Raw genomic sequence first — 27,872 nt, 5'->3', positions numbered from 1 at the left:
CTTTTAGTGTTGTTGTGTGTGATATACCGGTACTAACAAAGTACTGCGGTACTAATTAATTAAAAAAGGTACTATACTGTCTTTGAAAAATACCGGTACTTTTTTTGTACCCGCATGCTGCCTTACTGTGGTGACGTTGTCAAGCCGAGGCGCATGTTGAGTGCGTCAGCATGCGTACACTAGCATAAACAATGTGGAGCGGAAGATGGCAAAAACAATACAATTTTACTTGTCAGTAAAGAGTGCGTGAAGCGCATAATGTAGGTATTTTAAACTAACGAGGTAAGAATATAGAACTAGCTCCCCTGCTGCGCACATTTAGATACTGTACGTAGACGCGCACACTGCTGGTTGGCTCGTTGCCAATTATTAGCAAGGTTAAAACCGCCCTTGTAGCATAAACGAATGCAAGTGAAGATTGAAATGACTGATTTTTGTAACAAATTCCCACAATTTCACCTTTAACAATGTGTGTTTTACCTGCGACATGTCTTGTGTAGTTTTAGCTGCATTGATTTTAGTATTTACTAATTATTGTATTTGTCTTAAAGCCAGACCAATTGTGACAACCATAAATCATGAAGCATATAATACAATGTCAATAAAGCTTTCTGTTCTATTCTAATCCTAGATTGTCAGGCTATATTTAATACATACAATTGTAAATTGTTCTTTGAGTGCAATACGAAAAGGCCAATGTGTTTAATGCCTTTTTAATTTTAGTTTCAATCTTCTAAAACTGTTTTTTGAGTGCAATAAGAATCATAAGATGTTTAGTTAAAATGAAGCGAATAATTAAATTTTTTGTGGTCCCCTTTATTTTGAAAAATATCTGTACACATTTTGGTACCGGTACCAACATATTGCTATCGGGACAACCCTATAGTATATGACATATATTGTTAGACAACTGCAGAGTTACAGTATATATTTTCTGAGAGCCTGTGTCCCTTGCAGTGTACATTTGTTTTGCATAACAGGGCAATTTTCTTTTACACATTTTAGAATTTGACTAAAAATAAATGTCCACTGCAAAAGATGCTGGCTTTCAAAGGAGTATGTAAAAAGTGCACAATAGCACTTCTTGAAGACTCACAAACATTTAAAGTAGACCACCCAGAAGATCTTCCAATGCATTTGACCCTTGAGACATTTAATTTAAAAACATAAAACTGATATGTGCTTGCTTTGTTTGTAGTTGCAAAAACAAGTATAACAGGTTTGGGATGTATTGCATAACCATTATAATACTCTGTGAACATTGTAATCCTTAGATGAAAGGCATGTTTAGGTGTTTTACAATTTGGTCACCTTTTTTTTAATAGCTATCTGTCCGGTCATTTTGGGTTTAGTCACATCGCTAATGTGCTTCATGCTAATGTTCGTAACTGTTTCACTGGTGTAAAAAGTTAAAGGGCCTGTTTGCAGTGGTTAGGCGGCTGCCCAGAAGGTGCTCACATTTGAACAAACTGCAAGCAGTTATCTTCCGCTTCCTGGTCCGACCATATAAGCTGTGCCACACTTTGAGGCTGAAATATGCTCTTGTGTCACATAGCCTGCGTTCCCTCTAGCGGTGTTCTGATTCGTTTAAAGCGCTTCGGGAGGGGCTTGTGTGTGAGTTGCAATTCCATTCCAAAACACTAAGGGGCAGTGTCTCCAGAGGGAGCAACTACATTGATTGATTGATTGATTGAAACTTTTATTAGTAGATTGCACAGTACAGTACATATTCCGTACAATTGACCACTAAATGGTAACACCCGAATAAGTTTTTCAACTGGTTTAAGTCGGGGTCCATGTTAATCAATTCATGGTAGGTGTTGACTACATATTTACCTTGTTGTCTAGTAGTGATCAATGACAACCACAACGTCAAGATTGTTGTTGTCACTTGAATTAATCATTCAGAAACTTCAGCTTACTTTTACGATACATTTTGCTTATAAATTGTTAGTGAAGTATAAATGTGCAACTCCTAAAAGAATTGCGGCACAAGACGGGCTATTTTGCAACGCTATATAAAGCCATCCAGGATGTGGCACACCAGAGCTGTGTGCTGTAATTGTAAATAAACAATTTTGTTAAAGAACGATTTGAATTGATATTTAAATCAAGCGTCATTCACATGACACACTCAGTGATTATTTTTAGAGTGCACCGAGATATTATGTGCTCAATAATTGGAGCCAAAAGTTTGCATACAACTTGTTCAATCGAATTCGATTCATTCTCAAAGATCTTCATGACTTGTGTATTTACACATGTGACGAGAATGCATATTTGTGCAAGATAGCCGTGATTGACCGCCTGATTGCCAGGCACCTTATTCGGAACGAACTGCAATTTTTACAAAGTTTAACTTGTAATTGTGACAAATATAGACATGTATTTGTTAAATATTTGTTCTTGAACCACTTTTAGGAACATATGTTAGCCTTTGGTGATTCTTTTTTTTTTATATAATTTTGAGCCAGTGGGCTTCTGCGCCTTTAAATCCTGTATCAAATGAACAAACCAAAAACACCCAGTTGCATTGATAATGTCTTCAAAGTAACCCTTTAACATTGATTGTTGCATCAACGTGATCTTCTCTGCTTTTAATCTTCCTGGGTAATATTTGCAGGATGATGGACGTTCACCTAAAAGCTATTGTGTGTCATTAACTAAACCTACCGCATTATCTTCTAGAGCAACAACGCCGAAATTCCCACTCCAGCTTCTTCTTGTGAACTTGACAACACCACCACCAGCACCCTGACCATGAAGGAGTACTTTGCGAAGAGAATGGCCCAGTTGAAATTGGCCCGTAACCAGGCCTCTGCCTCCTCTTCAGTTGAGAACCAAACATGGGAGGCTTCTTCTGCATCCAGCAAAAAGCCCAAAAAGAAGAAGAATAAAAAGGTTGCAAAGGAGGTGGAAGTAAGTCGCAGTGCACCCGTTGCAGAAGAAGCTAGTGAGGACAAGCAGCCTTCGAAGCATAAGAAGAGAAAGAGGAAAAATGAGGAGCTGGAAGGGGTTTTGAATAAAAACTCAAGCTCGGCTGTAGAGCAGGACTGTGAGGAGGAGGAGGAGAGACCTTCACCCAAGAAGAGGCATAAAAAAAACAAAAAGTTAGGCGCGATGCTGGATGGACTTGCCCAGAATGTGTCGAAATGCAGCGAGGTGGTGGAAGTAATGGAGAAGAAATCGAAAAAGCCCAAAGAAAAGAAGCAAGATTTCTGAGAAGTCTCTCCCATTTTGGACAAGGAGATGAGCATCAATGTGAGGAGCTCATCAGATTTTTACAAGGTATCTTTAATTGTCCTCTAGAATCACCACGACAGGTTAAGCCACAATTTTTTTAGCCAACATTTTTGACTACACATTGTGGGGAAAAAACATACTAGCATTTCACAACAGCCCATTCAGCAACATTCCTTGCTGTCACATTAACCATCAAACATACATTTCTTGGCCTCGGATGATTTTTAATAGATCCATTCCAATGAATTGAACTAAACATTATAGTCCACATTTTCAATCATTTTGACTCTATATACAGGTATGTATAAAGGATTTTTCTTGCATTACACTATGAATAGAAATTCCAATGTTTTTCAAAACGGTATTTCTTATGAATCTACATTATGACTGGGGTGTTTTGTTGAAAGGATCTCATGCTATTCGCAAAACATGACATGTATGAGCTGTACAAAATGAACCCAACCCAAAATAAATTCAAATCAAATAACAGCTGATTTGTATTTTATTTTTCTTACATTTTATACAGGAAACACCCCCAGCAGGTGTGTCAGTCACAGCTTCCTTGTGCTGTGGCTAACCTTGTATATAGATGAGTGCATGCTTGATGTTGCACTTTTTGGAGGTCTGTTGAGTACACTGGAGTGTTTCCATTGTATATTTAACAGTCAACATGTCCATCTGATGCAACCACCTTGGACGTGATGACTCATTCTATCCAAAGAAAGAACTTGATTGGCTTATCTTTTATGGTATCAAGGAACCACCTACCAAGACAATTTTCCATTCTTAATCTTGAGCAGCTAACCGTTTGAAATGCAGGTAAAACACAGCTGTTTTAAATTTCCTACAGATTTCCCATCAAGAAACTTGCAGGCTTCAACTTCTACTAATTTGTTCTTTGAAAAATGTCTTGCGTCGATGTTTGTGTGCATTTTGTGTTGAGCTATTAAAAAGCATACATTAAACTATCTGTCCAGTCCCATATTGGGTGTACATTTTAATAAGGTACCCTTATTAGAGATAATATATTTAGTCTTGGTAAAATATAAGTAAACTATGGACAAAATGGGATTAATCGTGATTAAATATTTTAATGATCTAACCAAAAACACAAAATGTAGCACAAACAACTATAGTAATTTTAAGTAATGTAATGTAATTGTGCAACATTTACCTTGGAGAGTGGACTCCTACTGTATTTCCTGCGCAAGCTGCTTCTCAGTCAAACATGCAATCTGCAGCTTCGCAATATTTTCTTGGATAAATGTCTGCTGTTTAAAAAATTATTTCAACATTCTTAAGAAAAAATATAGCGATCATTTGTTTAATTTTTAGCTGTCATGAGAAAATTACACATTGTGGCTTAAATGTTATTTTCCACTGACTTATGACAGGTCTTATGCTATGTTATCCAATATTTTTCATGGGACGAAAAAAACTTTTTTTCATTTTCAACAATTTTTAGTTTTGTCTTTTGTTTTGTACTGTTTCCAACAAATTTCTCATGGTAAAAATACCTCATGGCAACTTCTTATAGCACAAACCTTGCGCTCAACTTGTCATTTTCCAGTAATTTCCTAGCATGAAACACAAACAACTTTGTCTTGTGTTCTGCCTTTTTTCACGACTAAACTTACGTATTACTGATTTTTCATGACAAAAACAAACGTTTTTCCATTTTCCCAGAAGAAGAAATACACGGTTCAGTTTTTTCTCATTTTCAACCAGTTTATTTTGTTTTGTCCAACAAATTTCTGAAAGTAAAAATGTCTTATAATTTCTAATTTTCAAGTAATTTCCCAACATGAAACATAAACACACTTATAAACGTTGTCTTATATTTTGCCTAAACCAAATTCAGTCTTGATTTCTTTTGAGAAAAAAAATTATATGGCTCAAATTTTTGTCTCAATTTTTAAGATTTTCTCATGAAAAGAAATACATGCACGGTTCAGCTTTTTGTCATTTTCAACACATTTATTGTAAGAAAACAACTTTTTTATATATATAATTTTCTAATGACAAAATGAAAATATGCAGCTTATCTTTGACACTAATTTCTCATGATGAATATAAAATATTAGGTTTTTTTCACAGGAAAAATGTTCATGACTACTTGGACTACACTTCCCATCTACAAGTTTCTCAATAGCTTTGGAATACTACCATGTCCTTAACCCTGGGCAAAATTATGGTATGACCAGAAAAGGAGGATGTTCATTCAGTTGTTTAATTTTGTAGAAAAAAGCAGACAACAAACATCAAACGGTAACTTTCTGGCTTTAAGAAACACTAAAAGATATCAAGATGATAAATGGTGGTCTCCAGTTAACTGTGACAAAAATAAGAAATCACTCAAGAAGAAATGATGGAAAACAAACACTACTAGTGCTTTGTGGCACCACCTCTGGCTTTTATAGCAGCTTGCAGTCCATGATGCTGGTGACAAACTGTACTCTTCATCAATTTTGCTGAAATTTCTATGATTGCTGTTGTCTTGTCATGGGCCATTTTCTTCAATTTCCACCACAGATTTTCAAAAGGATTGAGATTCGGACTGTTTGCAGGCCATGACATTGACCTTATGTGTCTTTCTTCAAGCAAAGTATTTACAGTCTTTTTCCTATGGCAAGATGCATTATCATCTTGAAAAATGATATCATCCTCAAACATCCTTTTCATTTATGGAATAAGAACAGTGTCCGAAATGTCAATTTGTGCATACAGTATATTGAAGATGTGATGACAGCATCTTCCCAGTGCCTTTAGCTGGCATGCAGCTCCATATCATCAATGACTGTGGAAATGTGCGTCTTTTGTTAAGGCAATCGTCTTCATAAATTTCATTTGAATGTCACCACTGGTTTAGATGTCAATGGCAGCTACGTCTAAGCTAAGTCATTTGCTTTGCTGTGCATGTTTTGTTTTCAAGACATATTGCTTAAAGTTTTCTGTATTGATGCTTTGATATTTTTCCCTTGGTCTACGAGTATTTGTGTCTTTTACAATCCTCCCATGTTGTTTGTCTTTGGTCCAGATTTTAGACACAGCTGACTTTGAACAATCAACATCTTTTTCAACATTGCATCAGGATTTACCTTCTTGAAGAAGTTTAATAATACTCTTCTTTGTTTCCAATGACATATCTTGTATTGGAGCCATGATTCATGTCAATCCACCTGGTGCAACAGCACTCTAAGGCGTGAACACTTGTTTTAACTGCAGAGTAATGAACATACAGTCGTGGTCAAAAGTTTACATACACTTGTGAAGGACATAATGACTGTCTTGAGTTTCCAATAATTTCTGTTCCAATAATTCCACAGAACTTTCCTCCAGAAGGTCTTATCTTTGTCCATGTGATGTCAGATGAAACAGAAATTGAGCTGTTTGGCCACAATACCCGGCAATATGTTTGGAGGAGAAAAGGGGAGGCTTTTAATCCCAGGAACACCATTCCCACCGTCAAGCATGGTGGTGGTAGTATTATGCTCTGGGCCTGTTTTGCTGCCAATGGAACTGGTGCTTTACAGAGAGTAAATGGGACAATGAAAAGGGAGGATTACCTCCAAATTCTTCAGGACTACCTAAAATCATCAGTCCGGAGGTTGGGTCTTGGGCGCAGTTGGGTGTTCCAACAGGACAATGACCCTAAACACACGTCAGAAGTGGTAAATGAATGGCTAAATCAGGCTAAAATGAAGGTTTTAGAATGGCCTTCCCAAAGTCCTGACTTAAACGTGTGGACAATGCTGAAGAAACAAGTCCATGTCAGAAAACCAACAAATTTAGCTGAACTGCACCAATTTTGTCAAGAGGAGTCATCAAAAATTTAACCAGAAGCTTGTGGATGGCTACCAAAAGCGCCTTATTGCAGTGAAACTTGCCAAGGGACATGTAACCAAATATTAACATTGCTGTATGTATACTTTTGACCCAGCAGATTTGGTCACATTTTCAGTAGACCCATAATAAATTCATAAAAGAACCAAACTTCATGAATGTTTTTTTGTGACCAACAAGTATGTGCTCCAATCACTATCACAAAAAAATAACAGTTGTAGAAATGATTGGAAACTCAAGACAGCCATGACATTATGTTCTTTACAAGTGTACGTAAACTTTTGACCACGACTGTATTTAACCTATTGCAAGTGATTCCATTTTTTTCTCAGATTTGATTTGAGTGTTTCCACAATTGTTTTAACTCTGCTTGATCAAAAGATTAAACTGTTATACACACTACCACAATTTATTTTCTAGATTTCGTTTGGTGAAATTGAAAGCTACCATTTTAAATGATTATATATCTGTTTTTTCCCCCTCCAAAATAAGGCAATTAAATGAACATCCTCCAAGTCTGGTCATTCCATCATTTTGGCCAGGGGTTCCAATTTCTCAGGACTTGTCATTTCCCAACATGAAACAAAAACCCCTCAACTTGTTTTTTTATCTAATCCTCTGCCTTTTTCTCACAACCAAACCAAACTCTCACTTTCTACTAAATTGATGATTGTTGAGTAACTTCCTGCCTGGATAATGGTACGACCTGCCCATTCATGCTGCTCAAGTAGTTTTTGTGTTTAGCTGACGGCCCAACAATGCCGGTAAATAAATGACCAGCAAACCCATGTTTTTTTTGTCATTTGCCACAACATACCTATTAATTATTGTACTGTATTGTAGTTCAAGGGGCTTTACAAGGACTCACATGCTCCAAGTTGCATAATCAAATGGATTTAAATAGGGATTTAAGATAGCTTCAAACCTCTATAGTCCGTGTAGTAAGTACTGTTTATGTCGTCGTTCACATTGACCACATGTCGTAACAGCTGGTTGGTGGAGCATCAACTACCAGCCCACACACACACACATTTTCTTGTATTTGTTACCTTCTTGAGACCTCCGAAAAATGCCTACCTCTTTAGGACCACTCTTTCTAGATATATAAAGATTTGTATTTACAACATTAATAATATATACATACAATGCAAATATAACAACGCTTGTTGTGAAAACTGAGTTGGAATTTCACAAGAAAAAGGTCACAATTTCACAAGTAAAACATAGAATTTTGGCAGTTTTATGATGAAAGGCATAATTTTACCCAATGCAAGTCAACATTTTACAAGAAAAACTGAACATTTGTACAATGTTATGATAAAAGTTGGAATTTTTACTCATTAACAGTCGCAATTTTACAAGAAAAGCTTCAAATGTTTGCAATTTTATGAAAAGAGTCGTAATTTTACTCGACAAAAGTCACAATTTTATAAGAAAACTTTAAAATGCTGGCAATATTATAATAATAATCTGAATTTTACCCGGCAAAATTATGACAAAAGTCACAAAAGTCATAATTTTACTCCAAAAAATTCACTATTTTACAAGAACAACAAAAAAATTGGCAATATTGTAATAAGTCAGAATTTTAGATGACAAATGTCACCATTTTGCATTAAAAATGTATAATTTTACATGAAAAATTCATAATTTTACAAGAAAAAGACTGCTTTTAGTTAATTGTTTTGTTTGTAATCAGTTTTTAATCTTAAATAAATAAATAATAAATCTTCATTATTTACTTCAAGGTGTTACAGTATGTCTCTATATACATATTTATTTATTTTTTTCAATTAATTTTGGTCAAAGGGGGCACATTTCAATTTCTTACACACACTTGTTATTTCATATGTTGACCAGAGGGGGAGCACTTTTAAAACCGACACACGGTCAATTTGAAAAATCCCTCCTTTTTTTTTTGGATAGATTTCACCATCAGGGGTGCAAATTCTCTATTAGATGCAATGGTTTTCCTTATTGGGACCATGATTTATGTCCTACCTTGGAAGGTACTTTTCCTTGTTGATGTCTCAAGAAGGGTAAAAATACAAGTACACACACACACACACACACGATTGTGACTCTTACCCTCACATACACTTCCAGTGCAAATCAGTGTGTTAAGAGGATAGTATTGCTGATGCACAATCTGTGTCTTCAGGTGTCGCATCCTCTTCCTGTGTGTGTGTGTGTGTGTGTGTACATAGTGCAATATTTTAGAAGTGTGTGTGTGGGGGAATTTTCTGTGCATTTGTAAGGTCAGAGGTCACTGATGTTATAACATGATAGATACCAAAGTCTTCATATATGCCCTTTATTTACCCTGTTTTGTCCCAAAAATGCCTTGTTAACATGACACATTTGGATCATTTGTATATAAGCCTCACCCCTACTGGGTGCATCTCAAAACTTGTGTTCATGTAGTGTAGTTTGAAACCCCACAAACAGGATGAATCATGAAAGTGTGCGGGTGCGTGTGAGCGAGAGCGACTCCACGGCTTCAGCGCAAGAGTATCCTGTCAACAGGAACTCCCAGATTTGATAAGCACTGACTTGTAGCCACAGAAGGAAACTGATTGGTAACTATAGCTGGAGCATTTGTGTGCATGCCTGTGTGTTAATTAACATGCTTGCCACCATCTTTATTACTTAACTGTACATGTTTTAAGTCGTGGTCATACAGGTGCACAAATAAGTTAACCACAATTCATATTATTTGGTGTGGAAACAGTGAAACAAGTGTTAACAAGCCTGCTCAGCGGCCTTGTGGTTCGAGTGTCCGTAGGTTGTGAGTTCAAACCCCGGCCGAGTCATACCAAAGACTATAAAAATGGGAGCCATTACCTCCCTGCTTGGCACTCAGCATCAAGGGTTGGAATTGGGGGTTAAATCACCAAAATGATTCCCGGGCGCGGCCACCGCTGCTGCTCACTGCTCCCCTCACCTCCCAGGGGGTGGATCAAGGGGATGGGTCAAATGCAGAGGTTAATTTCACCACACCTGGTGTGTGTGTGTGTGTGTGTGTGTGTTTGTGTGTGTGACTATCAGTGGTACTTTAACTTTAATTCTAACAAAAAGAACTTAACCACTAATTCTGGATTATTCAAGTTAAATTGGGAATGATCTGACAGAGTTCAATATTTGCGCCTTCTTGACCAAAGGTGTACAAATGTCCATTAAAACAGGACATAAGAAACATTCCAAATAATATCATATACATTTCCTGGTAGTGTAAGACAAGTATAATCTTCTAGACGCTGTTTGATCTTCTAGGAAAAAAAAAAAAATTCCAAACATTTTCATAAAATTTGCCGCATAAATAAAACATTTGCAAAAATAAAACACTAAAATTCCTAAAAAAAAAAAAATATTTTTTTCCCCCAAAAAATTCTATAGACAAAGAATTGTTTAATAGAGTAAAGGTTGAACAAATTCCTGAAATGTTCATTATGCTTAACCTAGAAAATAATTACTACAATAATAATCTAATAATTTGTTTAATAGAAATAGAAAAAAAGAAAGTCCTATCATTTTTTATAATAATACAACAATATTAAACAGTTTCTAAACTTTGCTACAATTTTAAAAATGTAATATATATGTATATATATATATATATATATGTATGTATATATATATATATATATATATATATAAATCTCAAATATTGATTGGTTTATAGAGTACAAAATTAACTAATTCCCGGACTGGTCATTATATGGCCTAGAAAATAATCATCAAAATGATTATTAAAAAGCGTTTCTAATAGAAAAATAAATGAAATAATTCCTAATATTTTCACAAAATCAGCCAAGAAACTAAAAATAAATTACAAAAATGAATACAAAAAATAATACAATTCTTAAAATTAGCATTAACAATGATTAATGAGTTCTTTGTTTTAAAAAATTCAATTAAAATGGATTAAAACGTAATTAAAAACATTGTTCAATCGAGTTAAGAATTAACTTATTCCTGCAATGTTGAGTATTATTGTCTTAGAAAATAATCACTACAATAATTATCAAATAATTTGTTTAACAGAAAAAGAATTCATCAAATTTTTATAATGCAAAGAAACTAAAAAAAGCGTACAAAGTACAAGAGTACAAAAAATGTATACAAAAGATTCATCCATCCATCCATTGTTTACCGCTTATTCCCATAATTTCTAAAATATTAAATCTGTAAAAAGTAAAATATATAAACATGTTTTTAGTAGAATAAACAATGAACTACTTCCTAGAATGTTCAAATAATTGGGCTAAAATAATAATAATTATTGATCTGGTCCGGTTGCACCAAACACTAAATATATCAACACATTTAATTAAGTTAACTACAAATAAAGAAGTACGCCACACTCTTCTTTTGTAAAGTACATCTGTACAGGGGTGCCCAAACTTTCTGACTGCAAGGTTCAAAGTGAAAATGTGCCGACCGGCCTTGGGCTAAACTCCGCAATTTTAGCGTAGAGCAGCACCATGTTGTCCCACACTGCCATATACTGTATACGTAACTTAGTCATATGTGATGGATGGCAACTCGTCAGCCTTGCAGTCATGACCTCACATGACAATTATTAGTAGTTTCTTGTATTTTCTGTTATTTCCTGTCCAGCTTTCTATTTGTTGTTTCCACTTCCTGTTTGGCTCCAGTTGCCACCACTTCTTGTCTTTGATTGGCAATCAGGACACACCTGTCCCTGGTTGCCATTCAGGAAGCCTCCTAAGCCAGCCTTGCCAGATTGTGATGGGTCATTTTTGTTGTCTTCCTAAACGTGCCTACATGTTCCCTGCATGAGAACTATATCCATTTTTTTTTTTTTTTTTTTTTTAAGAAATCTAAATATACCTACGTGACTTCTGACGTCTCTGCATCTTTGGGCTCCAGATGAACACACACTTGTAACAGCTGACTTGATGATTGTGTGCTTGAAAGAGGTCAATATGAGGATGTGATACATCTTGGGAGTCACCCTTTGTCTGGCCAACTGTGGCACCCCTAATCTAGATCAACAATAACACAGGTTAAAATAAAATAAAATAAATGCATTTCCGACGTTTTCATTATATGAGCCAAGAAACAAATGTTTTTTTTTTCATATTTTAAACATTCTACTTGAATGCATGTCATTTACACACAACTTGGTAAGTTTTATTAAAAAAAATGTCGGTGAAATTTGCCAGCGAGCACACTAGTTAGAGTCCACATATATATATATATATATATATATATATATATATATATATATATATATATATATATATATATATATATATATATATATATATATATACATATATATATATATATATATATATATATATATATATATATATATATATATATATATATATATATATATATATATATATATATATATATATATGTGTGTAAATATGTATGTGTAAATATGTATATGTATGTATGTATATGTATGTATGTATTTATATGTATAGGTATGTATGTATGTATATATATATATATATATATATAGGTATGTATGTATATGTAAATATGTATGTGTAAATATGTATATGTATGTATGTATATGTATGTATGTATTTATATGTATAGGTATGTATGTATGTATATATATATATATATATATATATATATATATATATATATATATATATAGGTATGTATGTATATATATGTATAGGTATGTATGTATATGTATGTATGTATATATGTATAGGTATGTATGTGTATATATATATATTTATGTATGTATGTATATATATATATATATATATATATATATATATATATATATATATATATATATATATATATATATATATATATATATATATATATATATATATATATATATATGTGTCCATGTATGTATGTATGTATGTATGTATATATATATGGGTTAAACTTGTATAGCGCTTTTCTACCTTTAAGGTACTCAAAGTGCTTTGATACTATTTCCACATTCACCCATTCACACACACATTCACACACTGTGGAGCTGCCATGCAAGACCCTAACCAACAACCCATCAGGAGCAAGGGTGAAGTGTCTTGCCCAAGGACACAACGGGCGTGGCTAGGATTGATGAAGCCGGGGATTGAACCAGAAACCCTCAGGTTGTGTGTATATATATATATATATATATATATATATATATATATATATATATATATATATATATATATATATATATGTCCATCCATTTTCTACCGCTTGGGGGGGTCGCTGGAGCCTATCTCAGCTGCAATCGGGTGGAAGGCAGGGTACACCCTGGACAAGTCACCACCTCATCGCATAGACAGACAACATTCAGACTCACATTCACACACTAGGGCCAATCAGCCTATCCCCAGGTGCATGTCTTTGGAGGTGGGAGGAAGCCGGAGTACCCGGAGGGAACCCACGCAGTCACAGGGAGGACATGCAAACTCCACACAGAAAGATCCCGAGCCCGGGATTGAACTCAGGACTACTCAGGACTTTTGTATTGTGAGGCACATGCACTAACCCCTCTGCCACCGTGTGTGTGTGTGTGTGTGTGTGTGTATATACATGTATATACAGTATATATATATTGTATATACAATATGTGTGTATATATATACACATGTACTGTATATATATGCATATATTTATAATGTGTATATATGTATATACACATATGTATGTCTGTACGTATATATATATATATATATATATATATATATATATATATATATATATATATATATATATATATATATATATATATATATATATATATATATATATGTATACACTACCGTTCAAAAGTTTGGGGTCACATTGAAATGTCCTTATTTTTGAAGAAAAAGCACTGTACTTTTCAATGAAGATAACTTTAAACTAGTCTTAACATTAAAGAAATACACTCTATACATTGCTAATGTGGTAAATGACTATTCTAGCTGCAAATGTCTGGTTTTTGGTGCAATATCTACATAGGTGTATAGAGGCCCATTTCCAGCAACTATCACTCCAGTGTTCTAATGGTACAATGTGTTTGCTCATTGGCTCAGAAGGCTAATTGATGATTAGAAAACCCTTGTGCAATCATGTTCACACATCTGAAAACAGTTTAGCTCGTTACAGAAGCTACAAAACTGACCTTCCTTTGAGCAGATTGAGTTTCTGGAGCATCACTTTTGTGGGGTCAATTAAACGCTCAAAATGGCCAGAAAAAGAGAACTTTCGTCTGAAACTCGACAGTCTATTCTTGTTCTTAGAAATGAAGGCTATTCCACAAAATTGTTTGGGTGACCCCAAACTTTTGAACGGTAGTGTATATATATATATATATATATATATATATATATATATATATATATATATATATATATATATATATATATATATATATATTTTTATAAGATTGTTTCAAAGAATAAACAATTAACTAATTGCACTATAATTATCTAATAATTAGTTTAATAGAAAAACTGTTGTTGTTTTTTATAATTGGAAATATCTGACAATATTTTGGTCAACATTTGCCTGCTTTTGATTGACTTTAAGCAACAGGATTTGACTTCATAGGGTTTGAATAAGCTGACCTCACCTGGCTGACACACACACCTGAACAGGTCTGATAAGTTTGTCCACACGTCACGAAGAAGGAGTGTCACGCCAAACAGATTCCTTCAACCCTTCAAAGGAGACGTGAGGGAGAATGTAGATGTGGGGTCGGGCTGGATCACACCTCCACTGGACTCGCAGGCATCGAGGAGGAGCCGAGATTCCCGCAGGGTTCGTGCTGGACTCCCCCCTCCTCAAATATAAAGCCCCTTCCATGCTGGAGGAGATCCTGGAACACAATCCGCAAACCTCAGCTCCAAATCTCCTTCTCGCACATCCTTAGAGCATCTCTTTGAAAACTCATTTTAAAGTAAAAAGGTTCCCCCCCCCCCCCCCCCAATTCGACATCACTCCGAGTGAAAGAGTTCAACTTGTGCGCAACTTTGGCGGGCGAGGAGCGCGCACATGGCTGCCCTCATCAGCGCGTACTCGTCTTGGCCCGAGTCCTTCGAGTGTCCCCCGGCGGACGGCGACGTCGCGGACGCGCACGGCCCGCACAGAGCAGCCGGGGACAAGACGCCGGAGCCCCGCATCAGGCGGCCCATGAACGCCTTCATGGTGTGGGCCAAGGACGAGAGGAAACGGCTGGCCGTCCAGAACCCAGACCTGCACAACGCCGAACTTAGCAAGATGCTGGGTAAGCAACAATATTATCACAACTATTATTATTATTATTATTAAACTACAATATTATATTGTTTTGATCATTATATTGGAAACAATTATCTCTACAAATCCAGGCCTATTTCAAGTAACCAGACATATTTTTTATGAGTTAGTTGACTTTTTTCTTCTTCTAAAGTGCAGTCTTAGCAAGATGCTGGGTAAGCAACAATATTATCACAACTATTATTATTATTATTATTATCATTAGTATTATTAAACTACAATATTTGATTGTTTTGATCATTATATTGAAAACAATTATCTCTACAAATCCAGGCCTATTGCAAGTAACAGGACATCTTTTTTATGAGTTATAAATTGACTCTTTTCTTCTTCTAATGTGCAGTCTTAGCAAAATGCTGGGTAAGCAACAATATTATCACAACTATTATTATTATTGTTATCATTAGTATTATTAAACTACAATATTATATTGGAAACAATTATCTCTACACAGGCAGGCCTATTTCAAGTAATAGGACATCTTTTTTGTGAGTTATATATACATTGAGTTTTTTTTCTTCTTCTAATGTGCAGTCTGGAATAAAATAATTTATTAAAATGTAATTAAAAATCAAACTTGTGCTCTCATGTTTCATTTTACAACAAACTTGCAAATCAAAGCTTAAAGTTGTCAACTAACAATTAAAAAAAAAATATTGGGAATTTGTTGTTCACGTGAATTCATTCTTTAATTTTAAGCTCTAAACATGAACCCAATTCCATTGCTATATTGCAGCGCTTTAATACGTTTATGGATAACATGTCTTGGTTGCACTTAAGAAGCTTAACATAATGCAGTTCTGAATGTGAATGTTAGAAAAACATGTTCAACTTTGAAACAATATGTCACTTTTAAAAATAAAGAATGTTTCAAACTTGTGCCCTCTGGTTTCATTTGACAACAAACGTGCAAATCAAAGCTTAAAGTTGTCAACTTCCAACTTGCACAAATATTTGGAATTTCTTGTTCACGTGAATTCATTCTTTAATTTGAAGCTCTAAACATGAACCCAATTCCATTGCGATATTGCAGCGCTTTAATACTTTTATGGATAACATGTCTTGTCTTGCACTTAAAAGGCTTAACATCCTAATGCAGTTTTGAATGCAAATGCGAAAAAACATGTTCAACTTTGAAACAATATGTCACTTTTTAAAATAAATAATGTGTTTTTTTTCTTTATTGTGGTGATGTACAGGCAAGTCGTGGAAGGCCCTAACCCCTCCCCAAAAGCGTCCCTACGTGGAGGAAGCGGAGCGTCTGCGCGTGCAGCACATGCAGGACTATCCCAACTACAAGTACCGCCCTCGCCGCAAGAAGCAGCTGAAGCGCATCTGCAAGCGCGTGGATCCCGGGTTCCTCCTGGGCGGCCTGGCGGGACCCGACCAGAACTCCCTTCCCGAGCAGCGTGCCCTCTGCCGCCCCCTGGAAAAGGCCGGGGGCAGCCCTGTGGGCGTCCGCAACGGCTTCTCCAGCCCGAGCCCCGCTCTGCCTGGCGTGCGAAGCTTCCGAGACCCCGCCGCGTCAAACAGTTTCGACACCTACCCCTACGGCCTGCCCACCCCGCCGGAGATGTCCCCCTTGGACGCTGTGGACCACGAGCACGTACCCCCTTCCTATTATCAACATCCTGAGGAGCCGCACCCAAGTCACATGAGCAGCCCGCCACCATACCACATGGACTACACCCAGACCCAAATCCATTGTGGTGGCGCACACATGCCCCACATGGTCCCTACAGGTGGCGGCGGCGGCGGCCAAGGACTGATAACTCCTTTCTCTTACTACAGTCCCTCCCACTTCCCTCAAATTCACCTCCACCATCAAGGCCACCTAGGGCAGCTGTCCCCGCCCCCGGAGACGCAGGCTCACCTGGAGACGCTGGACCAGCTGAGTCAGGCCGAACTCCTGGGCGAGGTGGACCGCGACGAGTTTGACCAGTACCTGAACTCCACCGGGGGCGGCTTCCATGCCGAGCAGGTCACGGTCACGGGCCACGTCCAGGTGTCCTCCGCCTCCTCCCCCGTCTCCACCTTGACGTGTCCCAGTAGCACCACGGAGACCAGTCTCATCTCGGTGCTGGCCGACGCCACCGCCGCCTACTACAACAACTACGGCATCTCATGAGACGGCCCCGGCGATCAGAGACGCTTTCAAGAAGTCTGATTGAGAGGGTGCCACCAGACTAGGAGCAGAACCTGAAAGGAACACTCAATTAAGACACCTCAGGGGGACCACCAGTACATTTCAAAACAGTACTTGTAAATGTAGAACCACTAAAGACGTGTACAGACGCTAATTTAATTCAATCCCGGCGCTCCACTGTGGGAGTCATTGTAATTGTTTTTGTCAATGCTTCCTATGAAATAATATAAACTATATTATAATCACAACCTCTATAAAGACACAATAATTTAAGCTGCAGTATTAATGTATGCTGGTTTTGAAAATTGTGGATAATGGAAAGTAGCATTTTTTCTTTCTTTCTTTGAAATTTCACATTTTCGGTGTCCTGTACAAAGCGCAAGAGTCCTGAATAAAGGCAAATAAGTAAAAGGTAGACATGTTGTCGTGCTGCACGCCCACACCTTAATATCATCATCATGCTCTTTGAAGAGGATTAGACCGCCTCCATCCCACCACCCTGCTTTTGTGCCGTTCTTCATGTACGCGTCTATCTTGCTGATGCAGACCTTTCATAATCTCAGTGTACATAAATAAATAAAATACGGGAAAAACAGGCAGGGCCTCCTTTTATACACATTTTTTCCTCCTTTTTTTTTCTTACAGAAGGAATTCGGGGGGCTTTTTGACAAATCCTGGCTGGTCTTCCTGCGTTTTTTGGGAAGGCTTGAGTCGTGCTTCTTGTAAAGAGGATGTGGCGGAGGAGCAGTGTTTCCTGCCTGATAAGGTGTGTAAGGGCTTGTGTGTGTGTGTGTAGGGGGGAAGCTCTCCATGTCAGGATGTTTGGGCCTGGCTGGACCCGCCATTAAAGAACCAGAGCGATGTGGTCATGCTGCTATTCCGAGGAAAGTGTACCGCTGTGTCGAGGCTTTGAAAGCACGCTCATATTTATTTTAAACATGAGTGATGTGACAACATTCATCATGTGTGCAGCGCCATCCTTCAGGGTGACATCATTACCTTTCCTACCCCTGGGTGGACGCTCCATTTAGAGGCGGGGTCAGAGTACTGCCCCCGGGCATGGTGGCAATATTGGTGGTCAGCTCCGGAGGTCCCACCAGCAGACTCCCTTGGTGCATGTTAGCGAGTCCCATCCATCCAGTCAAGAACAAACAAGCGTCCTTTTACTGAAAGTCTTACGTCAGGAACCTCTACAGCAGTGGTTCTTAACCCGGGTTCGATCGAACCCTAGGGGTTCGGTGAGTCGGCCTCAGGGGTTCGGCGGAGGTCAAGACACACCCGACTCATTGTGTAAATAACTTCTCCCTATCGGCGTATTATGAACAGTGTTGGGTTAGTTACTGAAAACCAGTAACTACTTACAATTACTAGTTACTTTATTTCAAAAGTAACTCAGTTACTAACTCAGTTACTTACACCAAAAAGTAATGCGTTACTGTGAAAAGTAACTATTTAGTTACTTCTTTTCCCCCCCCTTTTTTTAAGGCTCCCATTAATGCCCTTTTAGCCTTCATTTCAGTACTGTTATTGCACTGGAGAATAATACCATCTGTTGATCAACTTGACATGCATTTGCATCACTGAACTCAGAAAGCAATGTGGTCTACATACAACACACAAACAATGTGGTGTACTTACAACACACAAACAATGTGGTCTACATACAACACACAAACAATGTGGTCTACTTACAACACACAAACAATGTGGTCTACATACAACACACAAACAATGTGGTCTACATACAACACACAAACAATGTGGTCTACTTACAACACACAAACAATGTGGTCTACATACAACACACAAACAATGTGGTCTACTTACAACACACAAACAATGTGGTCTACATACAACACACAAACAATGTGGTCTACTTACAACACACAAACAATGTGGTCTACATACAACACACAAACAATGTGGTCTACATACAACACACAAACAATTTGGTCTACATACAACACACAAACAATGTGGTCTACATACAACACACAAACAATGTGGTCTACATACAACACACAAACAATGTGGTCTACATACAACACACAAACAATGTGGTCTACATACAACACACAAACAATGTGGTCTACATACAACACACAAACAATGTGGTCTACACACAACACACAAAGATAAAGATATGTTTCAAAGGGCCAATTTATTTCAGGCCAGAAAAAATTGACAAAACTATTTTAAATAGCTGCAACATAATGGCACTTTAACTTTAACTCTTAAGTAGATAGGATCTTTGATCCAAGACACAACTTACATTTAACTAAAATGTTATTTTCTTTGTGCTCGACAAAAGAAAAGTATTGAGAATGTCTCCATGTTAAAAAACTTGACTTCTGGCTTCGCCATGATGTCTTGTTAGTTGTTATGAGAGTAGCGTATGTGTGTGTGTGTGTGTGTGGCCCTTTAAGATAAGACAGCATAAGAGGTGAGTGACGTCAGTGAGTGAGTGGGCGAGAGAGGTGAGGGAGCGGCGACAGTGAGTGCGTGTAGGTGCTCTAGCTTGGTGGATGGCTGCGTGCAATAAAGTCACAAAGTTGCAACAAACCGCCGGGCTCGTCATTCACCCTCAGCTGTAAAGACCCTCTTCCGGGTAAAGTGAAGGTTGTTAGACCCGAAGTACGGCTCTGGAGGAACGTCTCCCCTGCGGGGAGGCGTGCTTTCGGTGGGTGGGGGAAAGCACGCCTCTTCTTTTCCACCGGAGCGCTCCAATAAAACACACTCAGATCTTCAGTTTCTAGCCGATACTACAAAAAAATAACGTAAAATAACGCAGTAACGCATCATGCAGTAACGGTAACTGAGTTACTGTATATAAAAAAATAACGCGTTAGATTACTAGTTACCGCCGAAACTAACGGCGTTACAGTAACGCGTTACCTAGTAACGCGTTAGTCCCAACACTGATTATGAATACCCCCAAACGATGTTCCCTCTAATTTTCCATCTGATTTGCATGTGTGTAATTTGTTGTAAGTTCATGCACTGTGTTGGTTTTGTTCTTTGAAAAAGGTGAAGTTCATGCACATAACTTTGTCTTGAATTTGAAAAAAAACAACATTTTATTTTTCACTTAAGAAGGGTTCGGTGAATGTGCATATGAAACTGGTGGGGTTCGGTACCTCCAACAAGGTTAAGAACCACTGCTCTACAGACAAAACAATGCAAATGTGTCACAGCATGCACCTGTGCCTTGTTGTCGGTGCTATTATTTTGCGGACAAATACACCACATGATACGGATTGATTCGATAGTTCATTTTCCTTTATTTAACCAGGTAAAAAACTAATTGAGATCAGGATCTCTTTTGCAAGAGTGACCTTTCCAAGTGGGCAGTAAAAACAGGTTTTACAAATAAATAGAACAACAACAACCAGAAGCAGTCGCACACTATAGTTAAAAATAAAAATTTACTAACATAAACGTAAAAACACGTGTAGGTAAGAAATAACATGTTTCAATAAAACCAAGTACAGTGCCCAAAACAAACAGCTTTTCCATCCTTTAAAATGGCCTGAAATTCCCCCGAAGGGATCAGTGTAGCCTCAGATCCTTTTCTAATTCATTTCATGCAAATCTGTAGGCTTTTTTTTTTTTTTACTGAGACTTGTGTTGGCTCTAGGAACCAAAACGCCAATTTCTCACACACCTTTAAAAAACACCCAATGTACCTTCAGGGTGTTTAGCACCACACCTTCAAGGGGACCGACAAGGACATTTGAGAAAGATTGGTTGAAAAACATGGCACCTCACGATTTGACTCCAATTCATGGACTACAATTCGATTATAAATCGATTATTGACGCATTTTGTACAGAAGCGACGCCCAAATGTTTTGACTCGGGAGCCACAATGAGTTAAAAATCTATCCATCTATCTATATATACCGGTATATATATATATATATATATATATATATATATATATATATATATATATATATATATATATATATATATATATATATATATATATATATATATATATATATATATATATATATATCAGTGGTGAGGTTAATGTCTGGTGAGGCACGACTGCATCATCACAGTCAAATTTAAAAACATATGAACCTGCAGTGCAGGTGTACCTAATGTTGTGTCCCTGCGGTCGTTCGCGGCTCCTGCATTGTTGTTTTTGCACTTTTTGGCTTCTTGTTAAGTGACTTTTTTTGGGTGGATTCGGTCTTGCACGTGGAGGGTTTGGGTGTGGGCTTTGGTTGGTGTGGCGCTCCCGTCGGGCGGTGCATTCTGCGGCGGAGGTGCTTGGCACCAGGAGGCGGGGTTATGATACGAGCCTCACACAGTGCGTCTCCGCAGCAGATTTATGATCGCTCAGCACTAAAAATACGTTACACACATACAGTTGTTGACAAAATACACTGTACATTATATACCTCAGCTAACTAAACTATGGAAATGTATAATATAATTCATATAGCAATACGGTCTCACTGCACAGCAGGCCAGCAGTTAGCCGAGTCGCAATCCATGGTGAGGCACAAATCAGTGACGTGCCTCAACTGGCTGCTGATCACCGCACCGTCTCTTCTCAGTATTTGAACGGCAAATGTGAAAATAAAAATAAAAATAATCTAAAACTGGTGAAGTTAAATGGAAAATAACTTTAGTATAATCACTGGATACATATAACAATTTAATTATTTTTTTTTTCTTTTCATGATGGCAGGTGAGGCCCTGCCTCCCCTGCCTCTAGTGACTGCACGCCACTGATTATATATATATATATATATATATATATATATATATATATATATATATATATATATATATATATATATATATATATATATATATATATATATATATATATATATATATATATATACACTACCGTTCAAAAGTTTGGGGTCACATTGAAATGTCCTTATTTTTGAAGGAAAAGCACTGTACTTTTCAATGAAGATAACTTTAAACTAGCCTTAACTTTAAAGAAATAAACTCTATACATTGCTAATGTGGTAAATGACTATTCTAGATGCAAATGTCTGGTTTTTGGTGCAATATCTACATAGGTGTATAGAGGCCCATTTCCAGCAACTATCACTCCAGTGTTCTAATGGTACAATGTGTTTGCTCATTGGCTCAGAAGGCTAATTGATGATTAGAAAACCCTTGTGCAATCATGTTCACACATCTGAAAACAGTTTTGCTCGTTACAGAAGCTACAAAACTGACCTTCCTTTGAGCAGATTGAGTTTCTGGAGCATCACATTTGTGGGGTCAATTAAACGCTCAAAATGGCCAGAAAAAGAGAACTTTCATCTGAAACTCGACAGTCTATTCTTGTTCTTAGAAATGAAGGCTATTCCACAAAATTGTTTGGGTGACCCCAAACTTTTGAACGGTAGTATATATATATATATATATATATATATATATATATATATATGGCCGTCTATACCTTACAGGCCTAATTGATGGATTGCTGCAGAGATGGTTGTCCTTCCTGAAGGTTCTCTTCTCTCCACAGAGGAATGCTGTAGCTCTGACAGAGTGACCATCGGGTTCTTGGTCACCTCCCTGAGTAGACTAAGATGAATGCAGCAATGTACAGAGACATCCTGGATGAAAACCAACGCTCCCCATCCAACCTGATGGAGGTTTAGAGGTCCTGCAAAGAGGAATGGGGGAAACTGCCCAAAGATAGGTGTGCCAAGCTTGTGGCATCGTATTCAAAAAGACTTGAGGCTGTAATTTCTGCCAAAGTTACATCAACAAAGTATTGAGCAAAAGCTGTGAATACTTTAAAAAAAAGTCCTATCCATCCACGACAAACATGAATTAATTCAATTTTGGATTAAGATTGTAACATAACAAAATGTGGAAAAAGTAAGGCCCTGTAAACTGCATATATATATATATATATATATATATATATATATATATATATATATATATATATATATATATATATATATATATATATATATATATATATATATATATATATATGTCTTAATTAGATTATCCAAAAAATAGTGCTCGATACCGTGGTAGAGCGTAATATGTATGTGTGGGAAAAAATCACAAGACTATTTCATCTCTACAGGCCTGTTTCATGAGGGGTTTCCTCCATCCTCAGGAGATTTTTCTCCTGAGGATTGAGGAAACCCCTCATGAAACAGGCCTGTAGAGATGAAATAGTCTTGTGATTTTTTCCCACACATACATACATATATATATATATATATATATATATATATATATATATATATATATATATATATATATATATATATATATATATATATATATATATATATATATATATATATATATATATATATATACACACACACACAGTATATATATATATACCGTATTTTTCGGAGTATAAGTCGCACTGGAGTATAAGTCGCATTTTTCCCACTGGGGTGAGTTTTCCTTGCCCGTATGTGGGCTCTGTACCGAGGATGTCGTTGTGGCTTGTACAGCCCTTTGAGACACTTGTGATTTAGGGCTATATAAATAAACATTGATTGATTGATTGATTGATAAAACCCAACACCAAGAATAGACATCTGAAAGGCAATTTAAAATAAATAAAGAATAGTGAACAACAGGCAGAATAAGTGTACGTTATATGAGGCATAAATAACCAACTGAGAACGTGCCTGGTATGTTAACGTAACATATTATGGTAAGAGTCATTCAAATAACTATAACATATAGAACATGCTATACGTTTACCAAACAATCTGTCACTCCTAATCGCTAAATCCCATGAAATCTTATACGTCTAGTCTCTTACGTGAATGAGCTAAATAATATTATTTGATATTTTACGGTAATGTTTTAATAATTTCACACATAAGTCGCTCCTGAGTATAAGTCGCATCCCCGGCCAAACTATGAAAAAAACTGACTTATAGTCCGAAAAATACGGTATATATATATATATATATATATATATATATATATATATATATATATATATATATATATATATATATATATATATATGTGTGTGTGTGTGTGTGTGTGTGTGTGTGTGTGTGTGTGTGTGTATATGTATGTAGGCACAGGACCTACAATGTACCTATAGACTTGGCTCTTGCCTTGAGGTTTACCATTGTATCCAGCGCGGTCCAGCCCTGCACACACCTGGGCTCTTACCCGAGACTAAACAACCCTTCTGACTGAGATTGGAGCACCTTGGCTAGTAGGCTTGTCAAAGTTTTAAAAAATCTGAAAAAATACTCCTGTTATGCAAGACACCAATGTCCACTGCAGAGGACGCTGGTTCTCAAAGGAACATGGCAGCAGGTAATGAGATTTACTGAAAGGACCCATAGCGTCACAATTACTGAAATTTCACTAACAAGTTCTTTTTATCAGAAATCAGAAATCTGAATCAGAAATACTTTATTAATCCCTGAGGGAAAATTACAATTTTCAGCACAATCCCATTCAAGATCAGACAAACATTACAGGGAGACAGAACAGGATGTACTTTTTGCTCCTGAAAATGAATCTGGCAATCATTTCCTATAATATCCATTAGTTTTAGAGTAATGGGTAGATGACTAATTGTACTTGGAACGCCTTTCCATCACCAGACTAGATATGCCGCCCCCTCTTGGTACAGAACTGCACAGACAGTGTGGATAAAATGAATCTAAAACGAATATTTTGATCATTTAATTGCATGTTTTTGCCGCCCTGGTCCAGTATTACTTCAAAACTGTTTGGTTAACATTATGAGCAAAAAATGAATATGATTATAATGATATATAGACACCAGAACACCAGAACAGGTACTTTTCAAACAGAGTAGTACCGTTTTGATTCATTAGTACCGCGATACTATACCGTACAGCCCTAGTACATACTGAGTTGATTGTAACATTATTTATGTACAAAATGTATCAAAGTGCCCCCCATATTTTTTTTGTTTTTTCATTTGCAGCCCTCGGTAGGAAACGTTTGGACAACCCTGGGTAGATGGTAAAAATGGAAACCAAAAATTGGAATTTGGAAAAAAAATCCCGACAAATTTCAAAGGGCTCGACATGGTTGATGCTCCCATTTGTTGACACAGGGCCACTATCCCAAATCACTCATCTCCATTCAACATCACAATGAAGGAAAAAGAAAAGTGTGAGCTTCTCAGCTGTTCAGTACATTAACAGGAAAAGGGAAAGGATTCATGTGGCCCCATTCCTGGGTGGATCTTTCGTTAGAGGAGGAGGGGGGATGTAACCATTTTGCAATGCAGTCTGCTGAAAATGATGGAAAGCGCCACTCCACATAGCAACTGACGCTGTGGTCAAAGTTGGAATTGCCACAAAACACATTTTAAGATATTCAACACTACTGCCACCTGACGGATAAAGTGGATAGTGCACCCCCCGAATTAGTCAGGTTTCATGTGTCAGGTAAACCGTGAAAAATTGAATGCCATTAAAGGGGTAGTTAGTGTGTTCCAAGCTGTCAAAGCACAGGGGATGCAGAAATCTTACCTGCAGGGGCTGCAAACTAGGAGCCAAAGTGAAAAAAGGCAGCCTACAGTTGATAAGAAAGGCGGGATATCGTCAATCAATTATATATTTACTCGTTAATAATTTATTTTGGGTTGTTCTTCTTAGGTTGAGATTTGATTGTTCAAAAAATACTCATGTTTTCTAAAGAATGAATGTTCATGTTTATTAATCTTGATTTTAAAATCAATTAAAACAGTTATTTTTGCCGCATGCGGCTCTTTAGTGCCGCCCTAGTGGCTCCCTGGAGCATTTTTAAAAAACGATTGAAAATGGAAAAAGATAGGGGGGGGGAATATTTTTTTTGTTTTAGTATGTTTTTTGTTTGAGGACAAACATGACACAAACCTTCCCAATTGTTAGAAAACCCACTGTTTAATATGTTTGTGTGTATGCTTCACTGATGAGACTATTTGGTGAACATCGTTTTGTCCTACTAATTTCGGCGGTTCTTCAACTCACCATAGTGTGGACCGTGACGCAACAGTTTGTTTACATGTAAAATCTTCCACTCCTTCTTTGTCTCATTTTTGTTATTGACTTGTGTGGAGTGATAATCAGGCATATTTGGTCAGTGCATGACTGCAAGCTATTTAGGCTAGCTGTATGTACATATTGCATCATTATGCCTCATTTGTAGGTATATTTGAGGTCATTGAATTTCCTTTACTTTTATCCACTTTGTATATAATTTAGTTTTGCATGTCTCATGACACATTATCTGTATGTAATATTGGCTACATTTCAGTTAGTTGTTTGTGTGCCATGTTGTTCCAGACCACAGCAAACGTTACCCAGCTTGCCAAAGATTGTAATAAATCTATTAAGAAAAGACAGCCTGTCGTTTCCTTTAACTTGGACACACACATCTATACCTTTGGCCATTAAATGACAGTAATTTTCAGGAGTTACCTTACCTTCTGAGTAGCCTCTGATTTACTAATGGTTTCTAATGTTGTAAAAAATGTGTAGAATAAATATTAAATTTCAACATTTCTGTCAACAAAGATCTGCGACGCATAGTCATTTTGATAGTAGGCTATTATAGCTAATATAGACACTTACGTCATGTGTTGCCTTCATTATAAGACTTATATACGGCTTTTAATTTTTTTGCGGCTCCAGACAGATTTGTTTTGTGTATTTTTGGTCCAATATGGCTCTTTCAATGTTTTGGGTTGCCGACCCCTGATCTAGTATGTTTATTTTTGTGCAATTTCGTGTGATAAATGTGTTGCTTCATTTAAAGGGCGCATATTAACACAGTCTTATTAACATCCCTCCACTTCGACTGAGTCTTCTTTTTGTGTATTTTTGGTCCAATATGGCTCTTTCAACGTTTTGGGTTGCCGACCCTTGGTCCAGCCCTACAACAAACGTGTAATACACAACTGTGGGACCTTTGACACTTGAAAAAGTTGCAAAGTAGTAAAAGAGGGGTCCACAGGGAAGTCCAATGTTGGGAACTTTGCAGCAATTGAAGTTGATAGTAAAGTACGTTGGCTGAACAAACAAGAGCCTCCTCTTGTTTTTTCTCTCCCTGATTGCCGCCTGGCAGGGTTCCAGGCTCAGGTCAAGCCAGTGGAATGGGGCTGTCAGGTAGTCTGTTATGTTTCCTATTTCCTCCTGTGCCGTCATGTCACTTCCTCTGGCAAACAAACAACCTCGGCGCTCCAACTCAGCAAACACTGTCAAGGTAACGTGGCTCTCTCACAGCTGTGTAAAGTATTATCCATCCGCCGGCTTTCTCAAGTCGCTTTAAAGCCGGCGTCCTCCAGAGGCTCGCAGGAGGCCGACTGTCTGGCGATTGTGTGTGTCCTAAAAGCACACACCCCTGTCCATCGCGTCACACCTTGGAGGTCACATTCTGTG

General features: G+C 37.2%; 2 protein-coding genes and 1 long non-coding RNA gene across 4 annotated transcripts in view; 2 read left to right on the top strand and 1 right to left on the bottom strand.

Annotated features, from left to right (window-relative positions):
• Positions 1-3,726, top strand: part of LOC133648494 (PIN2/TERF1-interacting telomerase inhibitor 1-like) — a 55,969-nt gene extending 52,243 nt beyond the window's left edge. Inside the window, exon 7 of the mRNA XM_062044656.1 lies at positions 2,689-3,726. Coding sequence (XP_061900640.1) covers positions 2,689-3,222 — 534 coding nt within the window. The 3' untranslated portion in view covers positions 3,223-3,726. The remainder of the gene's footprint in view (positions 1-2,688) is intronic.
• A 10,940-nt stretch (positions 3,727-14,666) lies between these two features.
• Positions 14,667-18,077, top strand: LOC133648493 (transcription factor Sox-7-like). Of its 2 annotated transcripts, none has more exons than XM_062044654.1 (2): positions 14,667-15,304; positions 16,536-18,077. In XM_062044654.1, exons 1-2 carry the CDS (start codon positions 15,073-15,075, stop codon positions 17,462-17,464), a joined length of 1,161 nt encoding a protein of 386 aa, XP_061900638.1. In that variant the 5' UTR covers positions 14,667-15,072; the 3' UTR covers positions 17,465-18,077. The 2 variants fall into 2 exon arrangements, with proteins under 2 accessions (XP_061900638.1, XP_061900639.1); XM_062044655.1 differs by lacking the exon at positions 14,667-15,304 and adding an exon at positions 15,482-15,491.
• LOC133648495 (uncharacterized) overlaps positions 17,031-27,872 on the bottom strand; it is a 22,178-nt gene continuing 11,336 nt past the window's right edge. Inside the window, exon 4 of the long non-coding RNA XR_009825877.1 lies at positions 17,031-17,535. This is a non-coding gene — a long non-coding RNA (uncharacterized LOC133648495). The remainder of the gene's footprint in view (positions 17,536-27,872) is intronic.

This window comes from Entelurus aequoreus, linkage group LG04 (genome assembly GCF_033978785.1).
Source record: "Entelurus aequoreus isolate RoL-2023_Sb linkage group LG04, RoL_Eaeq_v1.1, whole genome shotgun sequence".
NCBI classification, from domain to species: Eukaryota; Metazoa; Chordata; class Actinopteri; order Syngnathiformes; family Syngnathidae; genus Entelurus; species Entelurus aequoreus.
Note: the sequence above shows the minus strand (reverse complement) of the source record. Positions and strands in the feature narration are given on the sequence as shown.

Bases quoted from the DNA above. Each gene is read 5' to 3' on its own strand.
- LOC133648493 (XM_062044654.1), top strand. From the start codon at position 15,073: ATGGCTGCCCTCATCAGCGCGTACTCGTCTTGGCCCGAGTCCTTCGAG. The intron at 15,305-16,535 runs GTAAGCAACAAT...GGTGATGTACAG, and splicing joins CGAACTTAGCAAGATGCTGG to GCAAGTCGTGGAAGGCCCTA.